The sequence below is a fragment of the Balaenoptera acutorostrata genome, chromosome 11 (genome assembly GCF_949987535.1).
Source record: "Balaenoptera acutorostrata chromosome 11, mBalAcu1.1, whole genome shotgun sequence".
Classification (NCBI taxonomy): domain Eukaryota; kingdom Metazoa; phylum Chordata; class Mammalia; order Artiodactyla; family Balaenopteridae; genus Balaenoptera; species Balaenoptera acutorostrata.
Genome location: NC_080074.1, coordinates 101,347,307 through 101,361,522, shown reverse-complemented (window position 1 = coordinate 101,361,522; position 14,216 = coordinate 101,347,307). Strand labels below are relative to the sequence as shown.

General features: G+C 45.7%; 1 protein-coding gene across 1 annotated transcript in view; it reads right to left on the bottom strand.

The window, feature by feature from the left end:
• VWF (von Willebrand factor) overlaps positions 1–13,810 on the bottom strand; it is a 151,706-nt gene extending 137,896 nt beyond the window's left edge. Inside the window, exons 1-4 of the mRNA XM_028163508.2 lie at positions 13,690–13,810; positions 5,254–5,406; positions 4,032–4,152; positions 2,372–2,536 (exon numbers count right to left, since the gene is read on the bottom strand). Of these exons, the coding sequence (XP_028019309.2) occupies positions 2,372–2,536; positions 4,032–4,086 (220 nt within the window). The 5' untranslated portion in view covers positions 4,087–4,152; positions 5,254–5,406; positions 13,690–13,810. The remainder of the gene's footprint in view (positions 1–2,371; positions 2,537–4,031; positions 4,153–5,253; positions 5,407–13,689) is intronic.
• Positions 13,811–14,216: the final 406 nt, after the last annotated feature.

Here is a 14,216-nt window from a genome sequence, read left to right as displayed (position 1 = left end):
CATCCCAGAGGCGAGCCAGGGAAGCTCTTCCCGCGGCCCCATCTCCAGTCTGGCCTCTTGAATTCAGGAACTGAGGCTCTAAGTAAGGGAACAAGGCCTCCCCCAGCTGAGCGAGGAGCATTCAGGGAAGCAGGTGGCAGCTGGAAGCAGAGTCAGACCCGAGTGCTTCCTCTGAGTCTAGAGTGTGGGAATCACTACTCTGTGTTTCTAACAAACACACCATCCTCCACTCCTGTGATTCTGATGCAGGTGATCATCGTCCAAAAGCTGCACAACAGCGATCTGGTGTGACCTGACCACATACTGAGGCAGAGGCTCAGGCTGGGGAGCTCACTCAGAACCTGGCTGGTTGTCCGTGGCGCTCTCGGGGCTGCTTTGGGAGCCACTTCCCGCAGGGTGGCTCAGGGGCCACCAGAACTCCCGAGGTCTCTCCCGGGTCCCCGTGCTGGCCGGCTAGGAGCCTTGACCTGGGACCTGGATGGAGCCTGCCGGACCGGGAGCCAACACCAGGGCAAGGGGCCTCGCCTTGGCACCAGGTGGCCCTTCATGCTCCGACACAAACACTTTACCCAGGATGTGAACAAGGTTCACAGGAGAGGAACGGGAATTTGCAATTTAGAAGCGAGGAAACAGGATGTCATTGGAGAACAATAGAGCAGAGACGTGTGGGAGGGCACAGCCGTGCCTGCAGGATGGAGTGCCTGCAGGATGGAACGGCAGCGTCCAGGGGTGCTGCGCCCCTTGGCACCTCCGGCCCCCAGAGCAGCAGTACCAGCCCACTCTGCCGGGCCCAGCTCCTCAGATTATCCCTCTCCTGCCAACACCCCACTCCCACCCCTAAAAACAGAAAAAGTAGCTGCCCGTGCTCTCTGATGTTAGCAGCATGATTTTGGGTGGGAATTAAACCAATCTATTGAAATGGGGTTGATCTATAGCCTGACTTAAGCCAACTACCTGCCAGAAAATTGATACTTGACAAGAGCAAATTGTTGTAAGAAAAGGAGAAGGACGCAGAGGGGGTATCCCACGGAGATGCTCTGAACTAGAGAGCCCTTCCATTCCTCCTTGGCCCCTGAAACCCAGAGAAGGATGGCCAGAGATGCCAGACTTCTGACACCAACCCGCGTGGATGTGAGGAAGAGGAGTCAGTGTTACCCTGACTTTGATAGACACACCCCCAAGTGCCCACGGTACATTGGCGACAACGTGGATGGACCTTGGAGGCACTGTGCTAAGTGAAATAAGACAAAGAGAGACAAATACTGTACGATCTCACATGTGGACTCTTAAAAAGCAAGCAAAACAAATGCACTGTGACTTTTAAGGTGGAGAAATCCACTGAAATAAACATTGGGACCACCTGAGGAGGAAGGACCTGGGGCCTTCAGCTTCCCAGGGAAGGTGAGGGGGTGCTTTTTCTCTCCATTGCTGCCTCTGGAGCAAGACGGGTCCCCAGAGTTCAGAGTTCAGGATGACTTCCTCAATTCATCATGCCCTAGGGGTGTCTCTGGTCCTTTTCATCACCCGCCTGGTTACCATGGTCAAGGCCACCCTGCATCCCGCTTCTCTCCCTTTCAGAAGCATCTTGGCAAAGAACCTGTTTCTGCTGAGGCTCTACACCAGCCCCTTGTCGCCTGCTGAATCAAGAAACAAACTCCCCCATCAGACAGCAAGACGCAGCCCCATCAGCCTCCCCCCATGACCCAGTCTTGCACTCCACTATTCCCCAGGCCTGTGCTTCTCAAACTTGGGGCCCCAAACCAGCAGCAGCAGCTGGGAAGTTGTTAAGAATGAACATTTCAGGCCCCACTCCAGATCCACTGACTTAGAAACCTTGGGCCGGGTGGGAGGGATGGGGGACCCCAGCACTCTGTTTTAACCAGCCTCCAGGTGAGCCTCATGTGCCGCAGGGGGGCAGAGATGACACGGGCATGATACCAGCACTTCGCCAGGCACACAGGAGGGGCTCAACATCAGCTGATACTCTTTGAGTTCCAGCAAGCACATGCAACCTTCCTTCCCTTTTCTACAGGCTTTTGCTATTAAAAACCACCTTCTGGGTCATCAATTCTCTCGACGCTTCGGGGCTTCCGGAGCATTGCCTGGACCCAGAGCAACAGACTCAACCACTGGAGAAGCACGAAGACTCTCTCCATCCACCAGGCTCCCACGGGTAGAGGCCCGGGGAGAAGCCGAGGGAATCCCCACGTTGTGGAGAGGCCGTTCCCCACCACGCTCTCCGCTCAGGCCCTGTCCTACGAGTAGGAAATCCCAACCCACAATCCCCAAGGCCCTCACCTGCCAGGGCTGAGCTGTGCTGTCCCCACCCCCCACCCGCCTCTGAGTTCCCCCCCTCCGGGGCCAGGCTCACCTATGAGTGAGAAGGCGTGTGTCTGGCAGTCCCCCGCCAGGAGGTAACTGCAGCTTCCCTCGAAGCTGTACATGCTCTCGTCAAAGGTGTTGATGGAGTCGCCCCCGAAGAGGCTGCAGCGGGCCATCGACGACCTGCCAAGAGTGCCTTCTCCACAAAGGGCCCCTGGAGGGAAAGGCCACACGTGAGCACAGCTGGCAGCACCAGCCCAAACCACTGCAGCCTGGTAGAAACGAGGCTGCGTCTGTTAGAAATCAGGCTCCGGGGAAGAACTTTCCATCCTCAATGACAGTAAAGCTGTTGCTTTCAGCCCCAAAATATGACCCAGGACTCAGCAATAATGGAGGAACTGTTTTTCAGGAAACCTATTCATTTTAATGACATACATTCACTGATTTTAAATGTACTGCGTGCTCATTAGAGAGGATTTGGAGACTATGGAAGAATAATAAAAAGAAATTAAAATCATCTGTAACCAACATTCAGCAATAACTAGAGTTAACGTTTTAGCGTTTATCTTTTATTTCTATTTTACTGTGTATATACAGTTACAGATTTTTTGCAAATTTGTCAGCGTGCTGAGCAAACTGTTTATAACCTGTTTATTTCTCAATATATTGTAAAGAATTTATCATGCCATACTTACAAAACATTTTTGGTGGCTGCATTATATTTTGCATCTAAATGTATTTGGTATAGGTTCTAGCATTTTCCAGTTTTCTGATATGTACATAGATTGTAATGAGCATCCTTCTACATTAATCTACTGGTATATCTTGAATATATTGAATTCTAAACAGATCAACCTGTGTGCCTGACACATAGAATCTGTGAAGTATTGACTCCTGCAGGGTCATATGCTATCTCCTGCCACTCTCACACTGTGTGTGTGTGTGTGTGTGTGTGTGTCTGTGTGTGTGTGTGTGTGTGTGTGTGTGTGTGTGTGTGTTGGCAGGTGGAAACCACAGCTGTCAATCTCTACGTTTTCTGGATCCCCTGGCACAGAACACACCTAGTAGGAAGATGCAGAGGGTATGACGAATGTATATTTTGCCCCAGACCAACCTGTGAGCTGCAGGCTGGACGCTGCTGGCCTAGTCATCTAAATGGAGACTAGGGTCAGAAAAGGGTCCCCCTTGCCTTTCACAGACTCAGCATCTCAGTGAGGGAAGGAGGGCAGTGTTGTACAGTGAGGGAGAGCTGGCCTCTGATTTTGGTTCTGTGTGACTTTGGAGCAGTCATTTTTCCTCTCTGACCCTCAGTCTCTTCATCGGTACTATCGGATGTACACCTGTACAACTAGATGAGCTCCACAATCTATTCTAAAGCTAATAATCTGCCCAAGTCTTGGATTCCTTCTTCCCCATCCTCCATCCCCAGCATACAGGACTGTTCTGTGTGGCCCTGGTGCTTCTTAGTTCCCCAACTGGAGAAGACATTTACAGGCACCTGGTCCTTGAGAAACACAAGTCCAGGGCAGTGGGCTCTGCAGAACCTTCATAAGAGGAATTAACCAGGGAACCAGTGACTCCGGCAGCCCCAGCATGAGCCGAACGTGGGGCTGGGCACACAGGTGGGCTCCAGACACACCTCCCTGGCAGGGGGTGGTCCCCAATGGCCCTGAGGCAGGAGTGAAGAGTGGCAGCACCTTTGGACCTACCTGGCAAGGTGAGGGCCAGAGCGAGCAGCAACCTCGCGAGCCCGGCAGGGATCATCTGCGGAGAAGCAGGAGAGTTGAGCTCGCGATCACTGGTCACACAGGTGGCTGGTGCTATGTGCTCCTGGCCATGCATGAAGTGGGGAGAATTTTTTTCAAGCAAGAGAAGAGAATCACTCTCATCTGCCCCTTAAACATGGACTGCTGGTCCCCAAAAAAGCCTGTGGCCAGGCCCAAAGAGTAATAATCACTGTGATCCAGGACCCCGGGCACCCTTCCCCAAACAGTGGTCCCTGCTGCACACCGAGGGGAAAGCCCTGCCTTGGCCTCCACACGCCCCCAGGTGTCATCGCCTGAGCTCCCGCGGCCGCTCAGAGCCGGGGGCACCTCATTCCCTCCTCCTCTTCATCCTTTCACGCTCGGCAGCAAACTGGGGAGTAGGAACTGTCTCGCTTCTGCTCCTACCACGGGCGCCAGGCTTTGAGAACACTCAGGAGCCAGGCTTTCCGGTCCATCACCCACAATGTACACCAACTCCTCTCTCATCCCCATCCCAGCACCTAGCACAGTGCCCAGCACCCAGGAGGTGTTCAGGCAACATTTGCTGAGCTGATCTGATAAACAGACAGGAGTCCAGCAGCCCTGGGCGGTGGGCAAGGTTCCCCGTGGTGTGGCCGCCCCAGAAAAGGACAAGTGACCCCGGTTGGCACAGCACACCCCGAGTCCCTTAGGGCCCCTGCCACAGCTCCCTCCTCTGGAAAAGCTGCAGAATTAAGTGCAGAGTCTGTCACCTGAGATTCCCCGGGGGTGGGGAGCTCCTTTACCACCCACTGCCCCATCCAGCCAAACAAGGGAGAGGTAAACCCCATCCATGATGTATCTGTGGAAGGTACACTCTAATGTCTGATATGGCCAAGGCTTGGTCTTGGAGCAGGTGCCCAACACACAGGTACATCAGGCTGCTTCCAGAAGGTACCCAGGGGTGAGGGCAGAGCTCACTCCTGTCCCATCTGGTCAAGTATTACAAGCAGTAAAGCCCAGGCAAGAGCGGAAGCAGCCACAGGACCTCCAGAGGCAAGTGGAGGAGGTGGCGTTGGGAGGGTCCCTGGCTGTGAATCACCCCCCAAGCTAGTCCAGGGATGGAGAACCCCAGCTCCCCAGGGGTGGGGATCAGTCCTGCATCTTCCTCCCACTATGAGCCAGCCCTCTTCCCCAAAGACCATACCTTCCCCCTGCAAATGGGGGCTGCGGGTGACTCCAAGGTCCCTCGGGAAACTCAGCCTCCACAGTGGTGCCGCCAGACCTAGGCCATGCTCTCCAGGACCTTCTGTGGCTTGGGACTGTCTTGCTGGTGAGTGACCCCCGGGCTGTGGACACCCTGGGCCGAGGGGAGATAAAGCCCAAGCTGTGACGTCCGTCAGCCCCCCCTTTCCCACCACAATAGCTGTGAGCTGCCACCACAGGGGATAGGCCTCCTCCTAATGACCGAGAGGAAACAATGAACGGAAATGGTATTAGAAACACCTCCAAGGCGATAAGGCTTTGAACGCTTTGGTGGGAGACTTCCTAGCAGCTGCCCTAAGGAGCTGCCTGGCCCTCCTGGCGCCCCTACACAGGCGCGGGTCCCCCCTCAGACAATGCCCCACAGACGGCAGGACCAGGAAGGCTGGCTGTCCGGGGCAGGCCGGTGCAGGCCGGAGAAGAATCCAGACTGGAGCAACTGAGCTTTTGGATCCGGTTTCCAGGGCCAGACTCCAGTTCCAGGGAAGTTTGGAAAAACACCTCAACCTGAGCCAATTTAGCGGCCGTGTCTAGAGAAAGGAGAGAGCTGATGCTTCCTGTCCGGCTAGGTGTGAGTGATCCAGTTCCAGCCCCGACGGGAACCGTCAGTGTGGGTCCTGGCCAGAGAATGGACAAGTTAAAGATGAGGGGCCTGGTCACTAGTCCAGGCCTTCCTGAAATGATGGCTGGACTGTCAGATGCTAGGACTCTTCCCGAAGACACTTCCAACCACCTCTGCTGCCCTGACTCCTCCCTGACCTTACACACACACACACACACACACACACACACACACACACACACACACCACACCACATACACATCACACACACATACACCACCACAAACACCACACACACACCATACACACACACCACACACCATGCACACACCACACACCATATACACAACACACACACATACACACAACACACACACACATACCATATACACAACACACACACATACACTGCCACAAACACCACACACACCATACACCCACCACACATCACATACACACACACACCACATACACACCACACACCATACACACAACACACACACATACACACAACACACACACACATACCATATACACAACACACACACATACACTGCCACAAACACCACACACACCATACACCCACCACACATCACATACACACACACACCACATACACACCACACACCATACACACAACACACACACATACACCACCACATGCACCACACACACTCCATACACACACCGCACATCACATACACACACACAACATAGGCACACACCACATACACACCACACACCATATACACAAAACACACACATACACTACCACAAACACCACACACACACGATACACACACCACACATCACATACACATACACCACAAACACACACCACAAACATACACACCACACACACCAATCTTTCTTGCCAACCTCTAATTCCCTGGAGCCTAATTCTTGCTAAAAGAGGTAGCCAACAAAACAGAGAAGGGTGGGGAGTCTCATGCTGGGACCCCAGGCTCTGTGACAGGCAGCCTAAGACACAGCTCGGTGAGGAGCCCACCCTGCTGCTTCTGCCCTAAGAGTCTGGGAAACCAACCTCCCCCTCCCCACGCACACCCCTCACACCCCACCACTCCCTTTACTGCCCCAGGAGAGGAAGATGTTCCCAAGAACGAAGTGGCAGAAGAGGCAGAATTAGCAAGATATAGCAAAAAAGCCACTTAAGGATTTCCATTTCCAACTTTTCTTTTTACTAGATAACCTGAAAATCCACCCACTACAAAACATCTCGAAATGCTGTGTTAAATATAACAAATGTTCTTTTTCTTTTTTTAATATTTATTTATTTGGCTGTGCCGGGTCTTAGTTGCGGCACCCAGGATCTTTAGTTGCAGCACATGGGCTCTTTTAGTTGCAGCCTGTGCCTCTTAGTTGCAGCATGCGGGATCTAGTTCAATGACCAGGGATCAAGCCCGGACCCCCTGCACTGGGAGCACGGAGTCTTAGACACTGGACCACCAGGGAAGTCCCAACAAATGTTCTTTAAAAGCACAGCTAGGGCTTCCCTGGTGGTGCAGTGGTTAAGAATCTGCCTGCCAATGCAGGAGACACGGGTTCAAGCCCTGGTCTGGGAAGATCCCACACGCCGCGGAGCAACTAAGCCTGTGCACCACAACTACTGAGCCTATGCTCTAGAGCCCGTGAGCCACAACTACTGAAAGCCTGCATGCCTACAGTCCGCGCTCTGCAACAAGAGAAGCCACCACAGTGAGAAGCCTGCGCACTGCAATGAAGAGTAGCCCCCACTCGCTGCAACTAGAGAAAGCCCACGCACAGCAACGAAGAAACAATGCAGCCAAAAATAAGTAAACAAAATAAATAAATTTAAAAGAAAAAGACAAATGACCCAAATAGAATGGGCAAAAGACTTGAATTGACGTTTCTCCAAAGAAGATATACACAAGGGCCAAAAAATACATGAAAATATGCTCAGCATCATTAGTTATCAGGGACATGTGAATCAAAACCACAAGATACCACTTCACACTTCATTAGGATGGATATAGTAAGAAGCGAAAAGTGTTGGAGAGATTGTGGAAAAATTGAATCCCTCACCTCGTACATTGTTGGTGAGAGTGTGAAATGGTGCAATTCTTGTGGAAAATAGTCTGGTGGTTCTTCAATAAGTTAAACATATAATACCATATTACCCAGCAATTCCATTCCTAGGTATATACTCAGGAAAATTAAAAACAGGTGTTTAGGGACTTCCCTGGTGGCACAGTGGTTAAGAAACCGCCTGCCAATGCAGGAGGCACGGGTTCAAGCCCTAGTCCAGGAAGATCCCACATGCCAAGGAGGAACTCAGCCCGTGCGCCACAACTACTGAGGCTGCGCTCTAGAGCCCGTGCTCCACAACAAAAGAAGCCATGGCAATGAGAAGTCCGCGCACCACAACGAAGAGTAGCCCCCACTCGTCGCAACTAGAGAAAGCTCGCGTGCAGCAACGAAGACCCAACACAGCCAAAAAGGAAAGAAAGAAAGAAAGAAAGAAAAAATCATCATAGACTAAACAGCAGGAATTGAAAACAAAAGAATAAGACGTCTCTAGAAAAGAAGAGGAAGACTTGAAAAAGAACCTTTAGACAACTATAATCCAATAAAATTTTTTTTAAAAAAAGAACTTATAGAAGTGAAAATATATAGTAAATTAATTTTTTAAATTCCAATACAAACACCAGACATCTCAGAAGAAAAATTTGCTGGAAGATAGAATTTAGGAAATTATAAGGAGATGAAAAACGATAGAAGGAGAAGATCCAAAAAGAAGTGCTGAGACTATGTCCTTCGATGTAGATTCCCATCCACGCTACCTTAGCTTGAATGCCACTCCCTCCCCCAACCCCAAAGCAGGCCCTGAGAATTTTAGTGCAGATAATTTATTTGGGAAAGCAGGAAACACTGGCAGTCAAGTGGAGACATGATACAGGGAAGGGAGAACAGCCAATAAAAGGTGTTTATTAAGCCAGCTACCACGTGGTCAGCTGAGCTTCATCCGTGAGGAAAGTCTAGGAGAAAGGTTAAGGCACATGCCACACAATTATCCCACTCCTGGGTCAAGAAAGCAGAGGCATTTCTAAAATACCCTACACTGGTCCTTAACTGTCAAGGGCTGCTCCTGGGCTCATTAACTCCTCAATATTCTGGGCCTTGAGCACAGAGGTTCAGACCCTGGCAGTCTAGAAGAAGCACATGAAGGTTAAGGTCAGGGGGATGTGTGAGGGGGTTAACTAGGTAGTTAAATTATCATTCAGAGATTGGAGAAAGTAGAAAGATTTTTTTCAGAAAACAGGCAGTGTGTTTATTATTAACAGTCCTTTCTGAAAGAACTACTCAAGAAGATACTTCAGGAAGAAGAAAATTAAACCCACAAAGAAAATGCCAGAGGAAAAGATAAAGAAAGAAATTGGTAAATATGGGGGTAAAGAGAAGCAGGCAGTGATTGCATAAAACAATAACAACAATAAGGATAAACTGGAGAGTTAAAAAATAAGATGGAACCAAAATACCAGACAGCAATCGCACCTAGGATGGGGAGGGGGTGATGAGAGTGGAAGTGTAGTAAGGTCCTTGTATTGCTCAGAAGAAAGAAAGAGGTGATAACTGTAGACTTTGTGGTCGCTAGAATGCACGGTCAAATTTTAAGAGAGGATGCTAAAAAAATAGAATTGAATATATGTTTTCCAAACCATTGAGGGGTGGAGGGTGGGGAGCTGGAAACAAAGAAATCTAGACTGACCCAGGAGAAAACACAGAAACAGCATGATAAATAGTATAAAATAAGATAGAAAAAATCCAAACAATGATAGTCAGCAGTAAAAAGAAACAGATTATCAGGTTGGATGACACACATCTAGCAATGTTCAAGAGCTAGGCCTAAAACATAAAGACACAATACTTCAAGGAAAAAAAAAGAAAAGCCAAATGATAACCAAGAGAAAGCTGATTATACTACTATCAGACAAAACAGACCTTAAGAAAAAAAGTCATTATTACAGACAAAGAGGATACAAAGAAGATAAAAAGAGAAATGTACCAGGAAGCTATAATTATGTGCACTTCATAATATCAGCTCAAAATGTATAAAGAAAAAAATTATTGAATTATAAGGCAAGGCGGAAAAAGCTTTGGGTAAAAATCAACAACATCCACTTATGGAAAACAAGCACACAAAAACATCTTTGAAACCCACAAAAAGAAGGGAGTGTCCTTGACCTGAGTAATAGAGCAAACCTCACAATTATGGTAAAAATATAAGCCAGTTTCCCTTTAAAAATCAGAACAAGACAAAAATGCCCAATATTATCACTGCTAGTCAACATTGGATCAGATGCCCAGGCCAGTACAGAAAAAAAAAAAAAAAAAAGAAAAGGAAATATAAGGTATATGGTTTCAAAAAGAAAAAGCAAAAGGGACTTCCCTGACGGTCCAGTGGTTAAGACTCTGTGTTTCCAACGCAAAGGGCACAGGTTTGATGCCTGGTCAGGGAACTAAGGTCCTGCATTCCATGTGGTACAGCAAAAGAAAAAAAAAAAAAAACAGCAAGATAGTTATTATTTAAAGATATGACTGTCTACGTAGAAAAATTCCAGAGAATTCTACATAAGAGAATTTTATTAGAGTTCAGCAGTTTGCTAAAGTAAGACTAATCTTTAAAATCTATTATGTTCCTATATAATTACAAAATATAATATTTAAAGTGACACTATTAGTAAAACAACAAAGTGACCTTATTAGTAAAACAACAAAAACTAAATACAATAAGAATACAATAAAAATAAATTATTCTTAAGAATAAATAAATAATTCTTAAGAATAAATACAATAAAATCTGCACACAACCATTATGCAGAAAATCATAACTTTTATTGCAAGACATAACAGAAGACCCAACAGGGAGATACACTGTGTTCATACTTACTGAAATCACAGGATTGTAAAGATACCAATTATCTCCAAATTAGTGTATAAATTAAGTGCAATTCCAATCAAAATGTAACAGGGTTTTTCATGAAATTAGACAAGCTGATACAAAATCCTTGTGGAAAGCAAAAGATTAAGAATAGTTCAGACAATTTCAAATGTTAAATCGTCAATAAAAATGGACAATGGTTATTACCAAAAAGATAAGTTTTTATTATCAAAGTTTTTATTATCAAAAAGGTAAAAAAAAAATGTAAAAAATAATAAATGTTGGTGAGGATGTGGAGAAATGAGAACACTTGTGCACTGTTGGTGGGAATATAAACTGGGAGAGCCACTATGGAAAACAATATGGAGATTCTCAAAAAAATTTAAATAGAACTACCATATGATCTAGTAATCCCACTTCCCTGTATTTATCTGAAAGAAATTAAATCACTGTTTCAAAGAAATGTGTGCACCCTCATGTACCTTAGAGCAGCATTCACAGTAGCCAAGATAGGGAAACAACGGATATATCCGTTGATAGAGGAATGGATATAGAAAATGTGGTATATATACAATGGAATATTATTATTCAGCCATAAAGAGATGGAAATCTTCCCATTTGCAACAACGTGGATGAAACTTGAGGGCATTATGCTAAGTGAAATAAGCCAGAGAAATACAAATACGTGATCTCACTTATACATGAAACCTAAAACAAAAACTCACTTATACGTGAATGATGTCACTTATACGTGAATGATCTCACTTATACGTGAATGATCTCACTTACAAGTGAATGATCTCACTTATATGTGAATGATGTCACTTATACGTGAATGATCTCACTTATACGTGAACGATCTGTGAAATCTAAAACAAAAACAAAAACGAACAACAACAGCAACAACACCAAAACAAGAAACCAAGGTCATAGAAACAGAGAACAGATTGGTGGTTGACAGAGGCAGGGGGTAAGGGGTGGGCAAAATGGGTGAAGGGGGTCAAAAATACAAACTTCCAGTTATAAAATAGGTAAGTCATGGGATGTATTGTACAGCATGGCGACTACAGTTAACAATACGGCATTCAGTATTGGAAAGTTGCTGAGAGAGTAGATCTTAAAAGTTCTCATCACAAGAAAAAAAGTTGTTACTGTAACTATATGTGGTGATAGATGTTAACATGTTACTTAGACTAATTGAGGTGATCATTTCACAATATTTACAAATATCAAATCATTACATTATATACCTGACACCAATATAATGTTAAGTGTCAGTTATACCTTTTTTTTTGGGGGGGGGGGGCTATGCCATGCAGCTTGTGGGATCTTAGTTTGTCCACCAGGGATTGAACCCAGGCCACGGCAGTAAGAGTTCTGAGTCCTAACCACTGGACTGCCAGGGAATTTCCTTTCTTTTTATTTTTTTAAATTATATCTTAATTTTTTTAAAAAATTTAAGGTATGGACAAACTACCCAGTAGCAATAGATATTGATATAGAAAGGCAATTCAAAGAAAAGAAAAAAACCCATTTGGCCAGCAAACATATGAAAAATCATTCAACCCCACTGGCCACTAGGGAAATCCAAAATAAAACCACATAGCTATCTTCCCATCACATTGGCCAGGATGTGGGGCTCTTGGAACTATTTGCTGTTGTTAGGACAAGTGGTATATCACTTTGGAGGAAAATCTGGAAATAGCTAAGAGATTTAAAGATGTTCTTCCCATGGCCCAGTACATGCACTCCTGGGCATATCACTTGGCGAAACTTTCACCTACGTGCACAAAGCAACTTGCACAGAATGTTCACTGCAGCAGTGAATGTAGTTCACAAGCATGTAAACAACTAAATATACTTCAACAGTATGAATAAACAAATGGTGATACATTCATCCTATGAAATACCAAACAGCAGTCAAAAATAATCAAGGCTACATCTACCAACATGAATAAATCCCCAAAATAATGTTGAGCAGAAAATAAAAGCAAGTGTCAGAGACTCTCTACAGCATGATAGTATTTATGTAAGGCTAAATAAAGACCATGTAAAATAAAACAGTATATTACTGCTTATAAATATGTTTAATTGCAGGAGAAGTCAACATGTACAGTGGATAACCACTAAATTCAGGGTAGTGGTCACCTTTAGGGAGGAAGAGAGAAGACAGGATCCAGGGAGTGGTACATGAGGGGCTATATCTCTCTGTATATGTTTTATTTACTTAATAATTTCAAAAATATGAGACAAACATAGAAACACATTAAGAAGGCTGGAACATGCCAAAAAATGGAAACAACCTAAATGTCCATCAACAGATGAATGAATAAAGATGTGGTACGTATATACAATGGAATACTACTCAGACATAAAAAAAGAATGAAATAATGCCATTTGTAGCAACATGGGTGCAACCAGAGATTATCATACTAAGTGAAATAAGTCAGAAAGAGACAAATACCGTATGATATCACTTATATGTGGAATCTAAAATATGACACAAATGAACCTATCTATGAAACTGAAACAGAATCAGGGACATAGAGAAAAGACTGGTGGTTGCCAAGGGGGAGGGGGGTGGGAGAGGGTTGCATTGGGAGTTTGGGATTAGCAGACGCAAACTGGTATATAGGATGGATAAACAACAAGGTCCTACTGTATAGCACAGGGAACTATATTCAATATCCTGTGATAAACCATAATGGAAAAGAATATGAAAAAGAATATATATATATGTATAACTGAGTCACTTTGCTATACAGCAGTAATTAAGACAACATTGTAATTCAACTATACTTCAATAAAAAAATAAATTTTTATAAAAAGATGGATGGAACATGGGTATCTTTATATTATCCTCTCTAGTTTTCTGGACAGTTGAAATTTTCACTTACAAGATAAAGCCCTGATGCCAGTGACCTTGGCGTGTTGGCTTTGCCCTCACAAATAGCAGAGGGTCCAGCATCCTTGCACACCCATCTTCACATACAAGGCCTACTGCCTTAAAGCAAACTCCTAGATGTGAAAAAAATCACTGGGTTAAAAGTCACAAAAATTGTTAAGACTTATATACATCCTGCCAAGAACTATATCAATTTACCCTTCCATGGCATTTTATTAGTTATGGACTGAATGTTTATGTCCCCCAAAATTCATATTTTGAAGTCCTAACCCCCAATGTGATGGCATAAGGAGATGAGGCCTTTCAGAGGTATTTAGGGTTAGATGAGGTTGTAAGTGTGGGGCCCCATGGTGGGATTAGTGCCCTTATAAGAACAGGAAGAGACACCAGCGTTTTCTCTCTCTACCATATGAGGACACAGGGAGAAGACAGCCATATGCAAGCCAGGAAGCGGGCCCTCACCAAGAACCAAATCTGCAAGCACCTTGATCTTGGACTTCCAGCCTCCAGAACTGTGAG